At 50.1% G+C, this 12,631-nt stretch overlaps 6 protein-coding genes across 6 annotated transcripts; 3 read left to right on the forward strand and 3 right to left on the reverse strand.

The window, feature by feature from the left end:
• Window positions 1-77: 77 nt before the first annotated feature.
• On the forward strand, window positions 78-927 carry HAM1 (nucleoside triphosphate pyrophosphohydrolase HAM1; the record flags this gene model as incomplete). Its single annotated transcript, XM_076628911.1, has 4 exons — window positions 78-311; window positions 399-480; window positions 554-746; window positions 837-927. The coding sequence occupies 4 exons, from the start codon at window positions 78-80 to the stop codon at window positions 925-927; spliced, it is 600 nt and encodes a 199-aa protein (XP_076491094.1).
• A 282-nt stretch (window positions 928-1,209) lies between these two features.
• JCM6883_002229 (uncharacterized protein) lies at window positions 1,210-2,413 on the reverse strand (the record flags this gene model as incomplete). The annotated part of the gene is made up of 4 exons (XM_076628912.1): window positions 1,210-1,277; window positions 1,353-1,473; window positions 1,541-1,695; window positions 1,786-2,413. The coding sequence occupies 4 exons, from the start codon at window positions 2,411-2,413 to the stop codon at window positions 1,210-1,212; spliced, it is 972 nt and encodes a 323-aa protein (XP_076491095.1).
• A 472-nt stretch (window positions 2,414-2,885) lies between these two features.
• Window positions 2,886-3,664, reverse strand: BET1 (Bet1p; the record flags this gene model as incomplete). Its single annotated transcript, XM_076628913.1, has 5 exons — window positions 2,886-2,947; window positions 3,033-3,126; window positions 3,218-3,274; window positions 3,374-3,566; window positions 3,642-3,664. The coding sequence occupies 5 exons, from the start codon at window positions 3,662-3,664 to the stop codon at window positions 2,886-2,888; spliced, it is 429 nt and encodes a 142-aa protein (XP_076491096.1).
• A 183-nt stretch (window positions 3,665-3,847) lies between these two features.
• On the forward strand, window positions 3,848-7,882 carry TFC4 (transcription factor TFIIIC subunit TFC4; the record flags this gene model as incomplete). The annotated part of the gene is made up of 10 exons (XM_076628914.1): window positions 3,848-4,257; window positions 4,315-4,489; window positions 4,556-4,969; window positions 5,031-5,696; window positions 5,763-5,850; window positions 5,916-6,017; window positions 6,085-6,581; window positions 6,652-6,778; window positions 6,838-7,314; window positions 7,392-7,882. 10 exons carry the CDS (start codon window positions 3,848-3,850, stop codon window positions 7,880-7,882), a joined length of 3,447 nt encoding a protein of 1,148 aa, XP_076491097.1.
• A 228-nt stretch (window positions 7,883-8,110) lies between these two features.
• ULP1 (SUMO protease ULP1) lies at window positions 8,111-10,865 on the reverse strand (the record flags this gene model as incomplete). The annotated part of the gene is made up of 9 exons (XM_076628915.1): window positions 8,111-8,174; window positions 8,256-8,323; window positions 8,405-8,449; window positions 8,517-8,603; window positions 8,672-8,812; window positions 8,886-9,511; window positions 9,590-10,169; window positions 10,241-10,581; window positions 10,652-10,865. 9 exons carry the CDS (start codon window positions 10,863-10,865, stop codon window positions 8,111-8,113), a joined length of 2,166 nt encoding a protein of 721 aa, XP_076491098.1.
• A 175-nt stretch (window positions 10,866-11,040) lies between these two features.
• Window positions 11,041-11,734, forward strand: JCM6883_002233 (uncharacterized protein; the record flags this gene model as incomplete). Its single annotated transcript, XM_076628916.1, has 5 exons — window positions 11,041-11,157; window positions 11,248-11,291; window positions 11,395-11,504; window positions 11,578-11,643; window positions 11,721-11,734. The coding sequence occupies 5 exons, from the start codon at window positions 11,041-11,043 to the stop codon at window positions 11,732-11,734; spliced, it is 351 nt and encodes a 116-aa protein (XP_076491099.1).
• Between the last annotated feature and the right edge of the window lie 897 nt (window positions 11,735-12,631).

The following is a 12,631-nucleotide window of genomic DNA, read 5'->3' on the forward strand; positions in this document are numbered from 1 at the left end:
CCCTAGTTTCCTGCTTCATCGCCTCCTACATCTCCCTCCCCTCCTTCCTCCTCCTCCAGCGCATCCCCAGCTCGACCATGTCCGCTACTACACCCCGTTCGATCCTCTTCGTAACCGGCAACGCCAACAAGCTAAAAGAAGTTCGAGCGATCCTCCTCGCTTCCTCCTCCTCTTCTTCCTCCAGCTCTCCTCAATTCGAAGTCGAATCACGAGATCTAGACTTGCCCGAGATTCAGGGTACCACGCAGGAAGTAGCGATTGCGAAAGTACGAGCTGCGGCGGAGATCGTTAGAGGACCTTGTATTACTGAAGTGAGCTTTCTCTCCCTGTCCTCTCTCCCTTCTTTGTTGTCTTGGAGCGAGAGCCCGCGAACTGACAAGGGAGTCGACATGTGATAGGATACGGCCCTAGGGTTCGAAGCGTTAGGAGGTCTACCAGGACCGTTTATTAAATATTTCATGAAATCCGTCGGTCACGAAGGTTCGTCTCCCTCTCCCTCTCTGCCTCTTCTCCCTGCCTCCCTCTCAGCTAACCCGCTCGTGCTACTCGACAGGTCTCAACTCAATGCTCGCCGGCTTTGAGAGCAAAAAAGCCACGGCAATCTGTACATTCGCTTATTCGGCAGGTCCCGATTCTGAACCGATTTTGTTCGAGGGTACTACGGAGGGCACGATCGTACCTGCGAGGGGACCTACCCATTTCGGATGGGACCCGGTGTTTGAACCGGTTGAAGGGGAAGGGAAAACGTGAGTTCTCGATCACTACGATTGGCGGTGAGAGAAGGAGACGGTAGAGCTGATCATCAATGCGATTGTGATGTGGCGTGGTGTGAATAGGTACGCTGAGATGGACGGGGAAGCGAAGAATAAGATCAGTCATCGCTATAGAGCATTGGAGAAATTGAGGAAATTCCTCGCTGAGCAATAAGAGTAGAATGGAATCAAAATAGACGGCCCTAGAAACAAGCAGTATTCAGTAGTTCTGCTCGACCTCTCGATGAGACGCCCGTGAAAGAGAGGCATAGTCTATCGATGCAGGAGGAAACAACTTATTTTCCGAGTACAACAAATGATTCCGAGGTTCCGATGATGCAAAAGAATAGCACGAAAGCACAGCTCTCCGTATGATGAAGATAAACCAGATGAGCAAGCTCGGTAAGAGAGAAATACGAAACGAGACAGACGGCAGAAAGCGGGAAAAGAAAAAAGATCAGATCAACATTTCGTCGATGCATTCTTTCCCATCCTCCGACGGAAGATACCCCGTTACACAAGCGTCTATTCACGAGCGGCAACGTTTCGTCAGCGCCCGAATATCTCGCGATGCTATCGAAAAGAGGGAGGAAAACTCACGGATTTTACAACTTCCTTTCCGACAACTCGTCGCGAGAGAATTCGGGATCTTCGAGCAATCCATCCCACCCAAACCGAGGCATCCACCACATTGAGTGACTTCACTCTCCGTGAATACGCACTACACACTCGTCTCACGCATCAGTTCTCAGTTTCTCGAAAAGAGAGAGCGGCGGGAAAAAATTCACCTCGAACCCCCCGAAATCGGAACTACAAGCTTGAGCTTGTTCAGGACACATCGTCATCGCCGTTCTTTGACGCATGTGTTTCCTCGATTCCGAAATGGTCTTCGAAATAGCCGTGGAGGATTCACATCGATGATTAGAGAGGTTACAAACGAGTCCTATTTTCCCACCACCTCTCATCAGCTTTCTCGTTCAACGCCTCCGAGTGAGGAGAGGGAGGGAAGGGAGAGTAAGAGAGGCCGACTCACCTTCCGAGCAAGCGTCGCTCGTCCCGCACACCGCTCCCTTTCCCGCACAAACTCCACTAGGGGAACAAAACAACCCATGATCCGTTTGACTCGACTCGTCGAAATAATCTCCACAGATCGTGAATGGGTTCCCTCGAATGAATTCGCAACGAACTCCAAAGTTGGGTGAAGCATCAATTTCTTCTTCTGACGACGAGGAGGAAGGATCGTAGTCGAGCGCTTCTCGCGCAATAGAAGAAGGTGTAACGACCGTAGAGGTGGTGGGTGAGGCAGGATCGACCAAGTGCACGAGGACCGATTCGACAGGACGTCCGCCTTGTTGAACGCGGGAAGGTCGGACGATCCGATCGAGTCGGAGAGGATGTTGCGGTTGAGCAGGGTGATCAAAGAGGGAGAGGGGAGAGGTGGAGACGAGAGCGGGGAGAAGAGACGCGAGAGAGAGGAAGAGGGAAAGTTTCATGACGGTTTGTTTTGATTCCGAGAGAGAGGAGGAGAAGTGTCGGTTGATGATCTGATTGAGGGTAGCCGGCGTTGGTGTGAGGTTGATGTGAAGTCGAGGTGTCGAGATGGAGAGAAAGAGAGCAGAAGAAGCGTGAGAGAGCGTTGAGTTCTCCGAAACAGTAAACATTCTTCACGTCGAACGTCGCGACGCCTTGAACCCAAAGTTTACCGCACCCCCGCGACCCTCGCCTCAGGGTTGTTGTACTCCTCTGAAACAAGCTGTGCGTGCTCTCCGTACAGTACGACGGAGAGCGAACGATTGGAGGATCGGAACGAAGGAACAAAGACTTGCTCAGAAATTGTTTGAGAACGATCGTTTTCTTTTCGAAAAGGGAAAACAGAGAGATGGGTATCATCAGGGTTGACAACGGGAGGACTACAGAAGGTGGGACGTACAAGTAAGAAACAGCAAGAGGTGAGGGAAAGAAAGAAAGTAAGGTATCGAGGAGGAAAAATGCTGAGGGGCGCAAAAGAAAGGGCACGAAGGTGACTGTGAGGGAGAGCAGCAGGCGACGACTGCGGGGCGGCTTTTCGTGGGGTGGTTGACGAGAAGGAATCTTATGGAGCCAACTCAGACCTGGAGGAGAGGTTGGACACTTTCACCGTCTCCAAACCCAAGTCCAGAAGAAGAACAATGTCACGACCAGTAAGAAACCCATCCCTATCACGCACGACAATCACAACTTTTACCTCAGCATTCCTGGGACACGCGCGGACAGAGGGAGAGAGAGAGGGAGAGAGCTCACAAAGACACCATTGACCACCTTGTTTCCGCGCCATTTTCTTCATCTTCTTCATCGTCCCGCTTAAGAAATCACCAGTTTCACCGAATGTATCATTCTAGCGACACACGAGCCACCCGCGAGAGGATGGAATTGATCAGCTTGAGGACAAGACGAAACAAGAGGAGGAAAGGAGAGGGTTGGCTCACCATTCCATTCAACATTTTCGTTGAATCCCTCACTTCATTCCCGATATTGATCGTAATCTACCCTCGTATCCTCACCCTTCTTATCAGTCTCGCCATCTCACCTCCACCTCCAGAGTGAGAGTGAGAGACAGAGAGAAAGAGAAACTCAAAACTAACATTCTTCAACAATTTAACCTTTTGACTCAATTGTCCCAACGCCTCATCGTTCTGACCCTCGATATCTTCCGCTGTTCTGTCTTGTGCGTACCGTTGAGATGGGTTCGAATTGTAGAGAGGGAGAGGGGAATTCGAGCGGGAGGAGGAGGAGAAGAGAGCGGTTCGGGAGGGGTCACGGTGTGAGAGTGTTGAGCTACGAGGAAGTCAGACAGGAGGAGTCAGTGGAAGCCTGGGGGAAGGGAGTGGGAGAGAGAGATGGTGAACGAACCGTGGATTCGAGAGCGCCGACATGGAGAAAGAGACGAATCGATTTTGATGGCCCTTGGAGTATAGAGTATAGTCTAGGTGTTCACCATGCCCTTATCTCGAGTCAGGGCAGGTCGAGATAGAGTCGAAAAGGAAGACAAAGAGTTTCCGCAATGATGAACTCTTCTTTCTCCTCTCCCACTCACTCAAACCCCATCCGACCCAGTCATGGATATACCTGAACTCGCCAATTTCGTCCCGCGGGCATCCGGTTCCTCATCCGCATACTTCCCCCTCGACCCAGCTCTCTCGAATTCTACTTCAACCTCTCAGTCTCAATCCCGTTCTCGAGGACGCACGAACGAGGACGCTTATTGGTCCGAAGGAGAGGGGGATCAGGATTCGTATGAAGAATCGCAGGAGGAGGATAGTGAGGAGGAGACGGATGCGGAGGATGAATATACGGAACAACAACAACAGGGAAACAAGAGGACGAGAACGATGGGGACGCAGCAGGGTGGATACATACTACCGGATGGAACAGTCAAGAGTGGAAGTGGGAAAGGAAAAGAGAAAGCGATTGATCAGGACGCGAACGCAGAAATTGGAGACGGCGACGGGGATGAGGAAGATATAGGGTACGCTTCATTCTCCTTTTCTGACCTTGACCACGAGCTCACGAAGGTTGCGTATAGACGTTTCATCAACGCGATTCGAAACACTGCTTCGACCGGAATCGGAGGAACCACTGCGCTGGACCGAGAATTCGACCGCTCCATCGCAGACGAATTGGACGCGTTCGATCCGGAAATGATGGATGATCTCACGGTAGGAATCAGAGGGAGGAAACGTAGAAAAGGTCAAAGAGGAGTAAGTTCTTTCGAGCTCGTTAGCCTTTTCGACTTCAAAAGGCTAAACGCTTTGAAAAACATGCAGGCTGGTAGAAGGGCAGCAGCCGATGTCGAACCCTCACCAGAAGTACAGAGACTCCTCTTCACGGCGAACGAGCACTACGCCCAAGGACGACTCGACGAAGCGGTCGAAATCTTGTCCGAAATCATTCGAATCGATCCGATCATCCGAGTAACGTGGTACACCTTGGCGACGATCTACGAAGAAGAAGGAGACAGGGAGAAAGCGATTCAATGCAAGATTGTTGCGACTCATTTGAGCGGTGCGAAACAAGCCGCTTCGGGAGATTGGGCAGATTTAGGGACGGAATCGAGGGATTTAGGGTTGTTGCATCAGGCGATTTATTGTTTCACGCAGGCGGTGAAAGTCAACAAAGGGGATGTCAACTCGATGTGGGATCGTGCTTATTTGTTGAAAATGTCGGGTGCGACGAAAATGGTTAGTTCTTCCCCTTCCCTTCTCTGCCCTCCCCTCAGTTGACTAACGCTAGTCGTGATAGGCGATCCGAGCCTTCCAAGCATTGTTGGAACTCTTACCTCACGACCCGGGAGTCTTACGAGAACTCGCCCCCCTCCTCGCACTCGAACGACTTTTCTCTCAAGCCGTCCAACTCCTCCTCTCCGCCTTCTCGTACTACCGTCAAACTGTTCCCCAAGTGACCTCTGAAACTTGTCATCTCCTCAACTCGTACGGTTACGAAGACCTCGAAACTCTTTCCGATTTCCTCATTATGCAGAAACAATTCGCAGAATGCGTTAGAGTGATCAAACAGGGCGTGAGGTGGATGCAAGGGAGGGAAGCGGAGACGGAATGGGATACGGTCGGGGACGATCGAGAGTTTGATCCGGAGAGGAAAGTGAGAATGGGGTGGGAAAAGGGAAATCAATGGTTGGAGAGGGAACCGGTGTATGAGTTGGATGTCAGGTTGAGAGCGAGGTTGGGGATCGCGAGATTGTGGCTATCGACGACTACGACGCAAGGAGGAGCAGGAGGAGGAGAAGTCGATGAGAATGTCGAGGAGGCGAAGAGACATTTCGATCTCATGCTTGAGGAGGATGTGAGGGATTTCCCGGAGTTGTTCGATGCGGTTGGAAACGCTTACTCGGAGAGGGGGATGCATGACAAGGCGCTCGAGATGTTTACAGTCCTTTCGGATTGCGAAGAGGTGAGTTGGTTTTCTTTTTCCCGAGTCAGTCGATATTCGAGAAGACTGAATTTTGCGACGTTACAGACGAACGGGGCGATGGTCTGGCTCAAGATTGGACAATGTCACGCCGCGTTGGGAGATCTCGAAGAAGCTCGAGAATGTTTCGAAAATGGTGAGCACACAGAATCCCTCCTTTCTCTCTCGGCCGAAGGCTGATCAGCTCGACTCGCTTGACAGTCATCGAGGAGGAACCCTCAAACATCGAAGCCAAGGTAGCACTCGCTCGTATCTTCGAACAACTGGGAGAACCTCAACGAGCTCTTGCGCTCATCAAGGAAGGTAAGTTTCGCCGCTTCCCGATCTCAATCCTCTCACTCTTGCTGATGTCGCTCCGTGTTTACATCAGTGATGACGATTCGACGCGATCGAGGACAAGACGAAGAGAACGACGCCGAGGACGATTCCTCTCGTCGCCGACGACGAAGCTACAAATCCGTCGAAGAACGCAACTCATCGCATCAAGAGCGACTCGCGGCCGAAGAAGAACGCAAATTTGAAGCTACCGCCTTGTTCTCCCGACTCGCTCAACTCGAACCCGCTACCGCAGTCGGAGATCAAGAAGCGATTTATCAATGGTTGGAAATCGCGACGAAATTGATCGATTCGTTCAGGAGTACGAGACAGTTGTTCCCGAGTGATTTCAGGAAGAGGTTTACGGGAATGGTCAGGAGGAGACAGTATGGGAGGAGGAAGGGGAAAGATAAAGAGGCGGATTTGGAAGATGAGGCGGACGAGATGGCGACGAGGTTGCAGAGATCGTTGATCGATGACGACGAGGACGAAGTGGAGGAGACTTCTTTCCGAGGGAAGGACTTTGATGAATGGGTTACTTTTATTCTTCAGGTGAGTCTTTTCACTCTTCTTCGAAGTACGTTTTGCGTCTTGCTCACTCGAGATTCGTGCTGTGCGGTAGTACTGCTTCCTTCTCACGAGATCTGACGAACTCGATCTCGCTGCCGAAGTCCTCGTCCACGTTCGAGAAGCGAGTGTCTTCCGACAAGATCAAGCGAAAGAAGAGTCGCTTCGACTCGGTCTCATCGGTGTGTTCCCCTTCTTGCACTGCTTGTCTGTGTAGCACTAACGTCGCTCTGTACTGCAGCGTGCTTCCACTACGCCGGTCGCTACGAACACGTCGTTTCCGAACTCCGTTGGTGGCAGAACACGTACCCTTACCAAACCGGAATCGTCCGACTCCTCCTTTCCCTCTTATCGCAAGGTCACGACGCAACCGTCGCGCTCAACGAACACCGACTCCAGAAGTTCTTGATTCGTCATTTGAAGGAGATTGTGAAACTCTCGGGAGGGAACACGGGGAAAGGAGGAGATGAAGCTACTCAAGAACGTCGAGAAGCGACAGGAAGCAGTCCAGTCGCGACGAGACAACCTACAAGAAGGAGCAGTACGGTAGCTGGAGAGGAAGATGGGGATGGGAACGATGGAGAGGTAGAAGGAGAAGAAGAGGAAGGAACGATTTCGAATCGAGCTTCAAGTTGGAAACCGACTGTCCTCAGTCCGGTATTCTACACTCTCTACGGTTACATCCTCATGAACTCCCAGAGTTTTCAAAGTGCCATCAGTGAGTCATCATCATCCATCCCTCTCTCCTCTTCATTCTACCCTCGATTTAACCTCTCCGTCGTTTTTCTCAATCAGTCTATCTCCTTCGAGCGTACGAACTCGACCCGAATCAACCTCTCGTCAACCTCGCCCTCGCTACTTCTTACCTCCAGCGTGCGATGTCGAGACAAACCGATAATCGTCAACATCAAATCGCTCAAGCTTTGGCATTCTTGTCTCAGTACCGTAAATTACGAGGGGGATCTTGTCAAGAGACTGAGTACAATTTTGCGAGAGCTTTCCATCATCTCGGTTCGTTCAGTCTCTGTCCTCACATCTCTCCTTCAGGGCAAGAACTGATTATGAGTTCGATCTTTGCGATCAAAGGTCTTCAACCTCAAGCGATCAAACACTATCGACTCGCTCTCGCTGCTCCACTAGAACCTCCGACCTCAATGGAGACCGACTCGGTACGGGATTACGGAGATTTGACCAAAGTCACGGCTTACAACCTCATGATTTTGTTGGGAGCTTCAGGTCAAGACGAGGAAGCGAGGGAAATTAGTATCAAGTATCTCGCAGTCTAGTCTTTCGCTTCAATTTATTCTGTCGTTGTTTCTCTCTCTCAACGGAATGTGCGAAAGGAGAGATAAGAGAGGCGAGAAAGAGGGAGTTTGCTTTGCGATTCTTCGGTTCTCGAGACGTCGATTCAGGCAGCTTAGGATATATAATCATACAACAAACGCTGCCTTCACGACGGACGAGTCTGCACCGCGCCCTGTTTCCCTCTCCTCCTCCTTCCAAAGGTTCTCCATTCACTCGAATTCTTCGGGAATCAATTCAGCCTTATCGATTTCGTAAGCGATTTTTTGTCGCAAGCTACCAGTGCACGATCATTCCGCGTCAGTGATCTGCTCGCCCATCGCGGGTAGAGAGGGAGGAGATGGGATGCAAACGAACTAAGGCATTTGTTTCTGATCGAAATCGAACCCTTCGTATTCTCTCGAAAGGATCTCCATGAACGTGCACTATTCGTCGCGAGCCATAAAGTCAGTCGGGATACGATCAGCAAATGAGATGATCACAGAGAGAGAAATGGGATGACTCACGGTGAAAACTCCACAATCGTTAGAATTGTTTTGTTGAGGTACGTCCTAACCGAGTCGACAACCGGGTTCAGCGACATACTTTGGGCGTAAGAGGGTGAAGAGGTCGGCTTACGGGATCCCAGTAATCTTCCCAATCGGATAAATCGATCGGTCCACCTTTTTTACATTCGTGTTCTTCTTGTAACCATTTCCTCAATAACTGTTCGCCCATTACGCATGTATCAGTCTCATTGCCATGAGTACAGACAGAAAGAGAACGTTGCGAACCATATGAGCTTTCTGCATGTGATTACCGAGCGAATCGTAGTATTCGAATCGTTTCTTCTTGACGTTGACAGCGGCACAAGTCCAATGAGAATTTCGAATGTTGATCGGGAAGATGATTATATCTTTCTCGAACACGTCGAACTGCGTAGCATCCCCATCGTCAACAGACTGCAAGTGCGAGAGAGAGAGAGATCTGAAGAAGATGGAGACTCACTTTTTTCGTCCACTTCTTTACTCGTTTATACCCATTCTCCTCATACATATTCCAAAAGAAACTATTAAAACACCAAACTTTTCTCAACCTCTCTTCCCCCTTTCCCAAATCCCCTCGTTTCTCGGCATCGAGGAATCGATTATTGATCAAAACTCCATAAAACGCGATAATACTGTCATCCAACCAAGTACCAGGTCTCAACCTCCTAATCGCATTAACGTCAACGTTCCCTCCAGTGATCGATTTATTGTAATTCGAAGAACGAAGGATTGCCGTAACTCGATCTTGGATCTCGAGGGGAACTTTTCGAGGCCATTTACGTTTTCTTTGCACAGGAACGGCCGGTTCGAGTTCTTCGAGTGCTTTTTGAGCTTCGAGGTCGCGCTCGAGACGGAGTTGATCGAGACGAGCGAGGAGTTCAGCTTCCCGTTTCGCAGGAGATTCAGTTTGAGTCTTGTGGTATTTCTCGAGCATTCGTTCGACTTTCGTTAAGGGTTTCGTTGGAGGAGGTTTCGAGGGAGTCTTTGAGGTAGAGGTGGAGGAGGAGAGGATTGAAGCGTAGGTAGCTGAAGGAGGACCGAGAAGGGAAGATGAAGTTCGAATTGGTTTCGTAGCGCGTTGATGCTCTGTACCGTCCATCCCAATTCATCAGAAAACGCAATCTCCTAGATTGTGTTTGAACAATGAAACAGACTGAGACGTACGTGGTTGTACTTGATCATCCTCTTGTTCGATAAGATGTCTAACTCCTTCTTTGTAAACCCTCAACTCTTGATCCCTCTCTTCACTTCCGTTCTCAGTCGGAGTAGTAGGTAATGACCTCAATGACTCGAGAGTGGTGTAATCTCGATTTCGGAGGGCTAGTTGATGCTGTTTGCGGCGAATGATCGAGAGTGAAGTAGGTAGCCAAGGGGACGAGAAGAAGCGTTCAGATGAAGGTGGAGAGGTTTCATTAGATGTCGTGTTGGCGGGATGCAGCGGCGGAGAGGGAGACCGAGAAGAAGGGGAACGAGAGGAAGAAGAATCGGATTCAGAATCGTCGGAAGATTCAGACGAAGAGGACGACGATTCGGGTTGGGTGAGCGGCAGAGATTCGGTGATGAAGTTGTAGAGGGATCGTTGAGCGCGTTTTGTTTCGGTATGAGCGGAGGAAGGAGAAGAATCGGACGAGATTTCGAAAACAGACGGATTCGAAGCGGTTCGAAGGAAATCAGGAGTAGGTATTCGATTTCGTCGTCGTGATGGTCGTGAGTTGGAGGTGGCAGTTGAAGATTGTGAAGGGTTCTAGCAGAGATTGTCAGTAAGGTCATACACGAAATTTCCATTTGAACGCGCGAAAGTGAATTGAGACGAACCTCTTTCGAACCCATCGGTTTCTTCCTCTGATATCCTCCCGCTGTTCCATTCACTGCTCCGTTCTTCGCTCCTCCATTCAATCTCACTGAACTTCCAGTCCCATTCGCATTCGCATTTCCTCCATTCCTCATTCTCAAGTGTCTCAAAACGCTCGATTCGTTCAAAGGTGGTTCACCCCTTTGTTTCGCCGTCATGATTTCCCAAATCGCTTGATCGCTGTTGTCTCTGAAGGTTGGGATGTAACTAGGATAAATCGCGCGTGGTTGGAGAGGTTTCTGACGCGATCGACTCGAATGGCTTGAAGTTTGAGGTGTAGAGGCTGCTAGACTAGACGTTGCGGCTGTTCGAACGCGAAAGAACAGGGTTGTTAGGGGACTGAGCGAACTTATAGATGAAGGAGAGGAACTCACTCGAGGAAGAAGCAGAGGGAGTCGCTACGAAGCTCTTCAATACGTTAAGGATTGGACTATACCACGAACTACTAGATTCGACAGGTGCTGCTGAAGGTGCCGCAGGAGGTTTCGATTGATGACCGCGATTCGATTTCAACCTCTTTGAAGAATTCGAAGGAGACGAGGTCGAAGGTGGATCCAGAGTCGAGGCTGGTCGTTTCGTACCTAGCATAATCGTTGAGTCCCTCAGGTTGTATGTGAGAGGACTCGTGATGAGGTCAAGAGGAGAAGTTCGTTTGTCTCTGCCAAGTCCCGTCCCGACCTCCTTCTCACTCTTCCTCATACTCTTCGCCCTCACTCTCCGAACGTGATACTACGAACACCCGACAGACGATCGAGCGGAAGAGATGGGATTGAAACATCGCGAATACTTGTCGGTTCCAGCTTCCAACCTCTCAGGCAAAGTCTTCGGATGCAGGAGATGCAAGACACACCTATCAACTAGCGAACAAATAGAATCAAAGGTGCGTCTTCTCACCCTCTTCGTCCATGCGATGATTCCTCTTCCTCCGCTAACTCCCTTTCCGATCTCCCGCTCTCTCTCACTCGCGCAGAACTTCAACGGTCAACATGGCAGAGCTTACCTATTCAAAGACGTGTATGTCCTCACCCTCCTCCATCCCTCCTCTACCGCTCATTCCCGAATTCGTTCCCCGCCGCATCCGAACAAAATCGGCTCATCCTTCTCTCACATTGCGCAGAGTCAACGTCGAAACGGGCGTACCGGAAGATCGACCAATGACTACAGGGCTACATACGGTCAGGGACGTCATGTGCGCGAAATGCGGTGAAGTACTCGGATGGAAATACGGTGGGCATCACTTTCTTTCTCGGTTTCCGTTGAGGCAGACGAGCTGATCGAGACGTGTGGGTGAGGTTGACAGATAAGGCTTATGAACCGAGTCAGAAATACAAGGAAGGGAAATTCATCCTCGAGAAAGCGATGACTAGTGAGCGATTTCACCTTGGATCCGAAACAGCTCCGTTAACGAAGGAACGACTGATCCATTTTCTTTCTTGCTCGCAGCCGACGTTCACTAATACTTCACGCACTCTTCTACATCTACTCACGCTCGATCCCAGGTCTCATTCGCCGATTCTGCCACGACTCTCGTTCAATTCTCGTTCTCGCCTCTCTCGCGCTTTCGGACACTGTATCTTACTCCACCTTCACCTCTTCCACTCGCTTCTCTGTGTTCATATCATCGTCTTTGACTCTCTCTTCCCCTTGTTTCGTTTCGTTTCGGTTCTCTCTTCAATTTGTCGTTGCTATTAGTTCTCTTTTCAAGTTTTCATCCTCCTTTTTGTTCTACTTTCAACCTTGTCGTATGTTCTCCTTCACCTTTGTCTGTTCTTTCGATCCTTTCTTCTCCTGGTGTGACTGCTAACTTGTTCTACAAGCGATTCTACCTTTGGTTCAATCTCTCGAGGGGAGGTCTTTGTGTCCGAGACCAGTTGTGTTGCTCGTTCCTTTCTGCTTCGATCGACTCTCGATTCATATGGCTGTAATGAGTGATGGAACCATCCGTAGCTTGTTGAAAACGGCAAGTCGATGAGTTGCGAAACTCTGGCGAAGATTTTCCGAATCGCGTCTTTCTCATCTATCTCAATACCACCTTTTCGTTCAGCGCTCGTCCGCTAGGAGAACACTCGAATAACGCCCTGCGCCTTCGAGTCAATCGTTAGAACGTATTGCTACGCCAGTTTGATCCTTCATCAAACAATACCCGAGTCCCTCCTCTCTCGTCTCGTTCAACCCCGGCGAGCCGTGAGAAGACGTCAGGTGTCGCTTAGAAGGATCAGTGACATCCTGTACCAGTCAGTTCGCTTCTTTCGGTCGATTCTCTAGTCTCTCCAGTCTCATCATAACTCGCTAATCCCTGCTCTTGTTCCGACAGCTCGACCGTTACCGGTGCAGTAGCTAGAACTCTATCTTTA

Source organism: Sporobolomyces salmoneus, assembly GCF_050403485.1.
Source record: "Sporobolomyces salmoneus JCM6883 DNA, S_salmoneus_JCM6883_v1_ctg3, whole genome shotgun sequence".
NCBI classification, from domain to species: Eukaryota; Fungi; Basidiomycota; class Microbotryomycetes; order Sporidiobolales; family Sporidiobolaceae; genus Sporobolomyces; species Sporobolomyces salmoneus.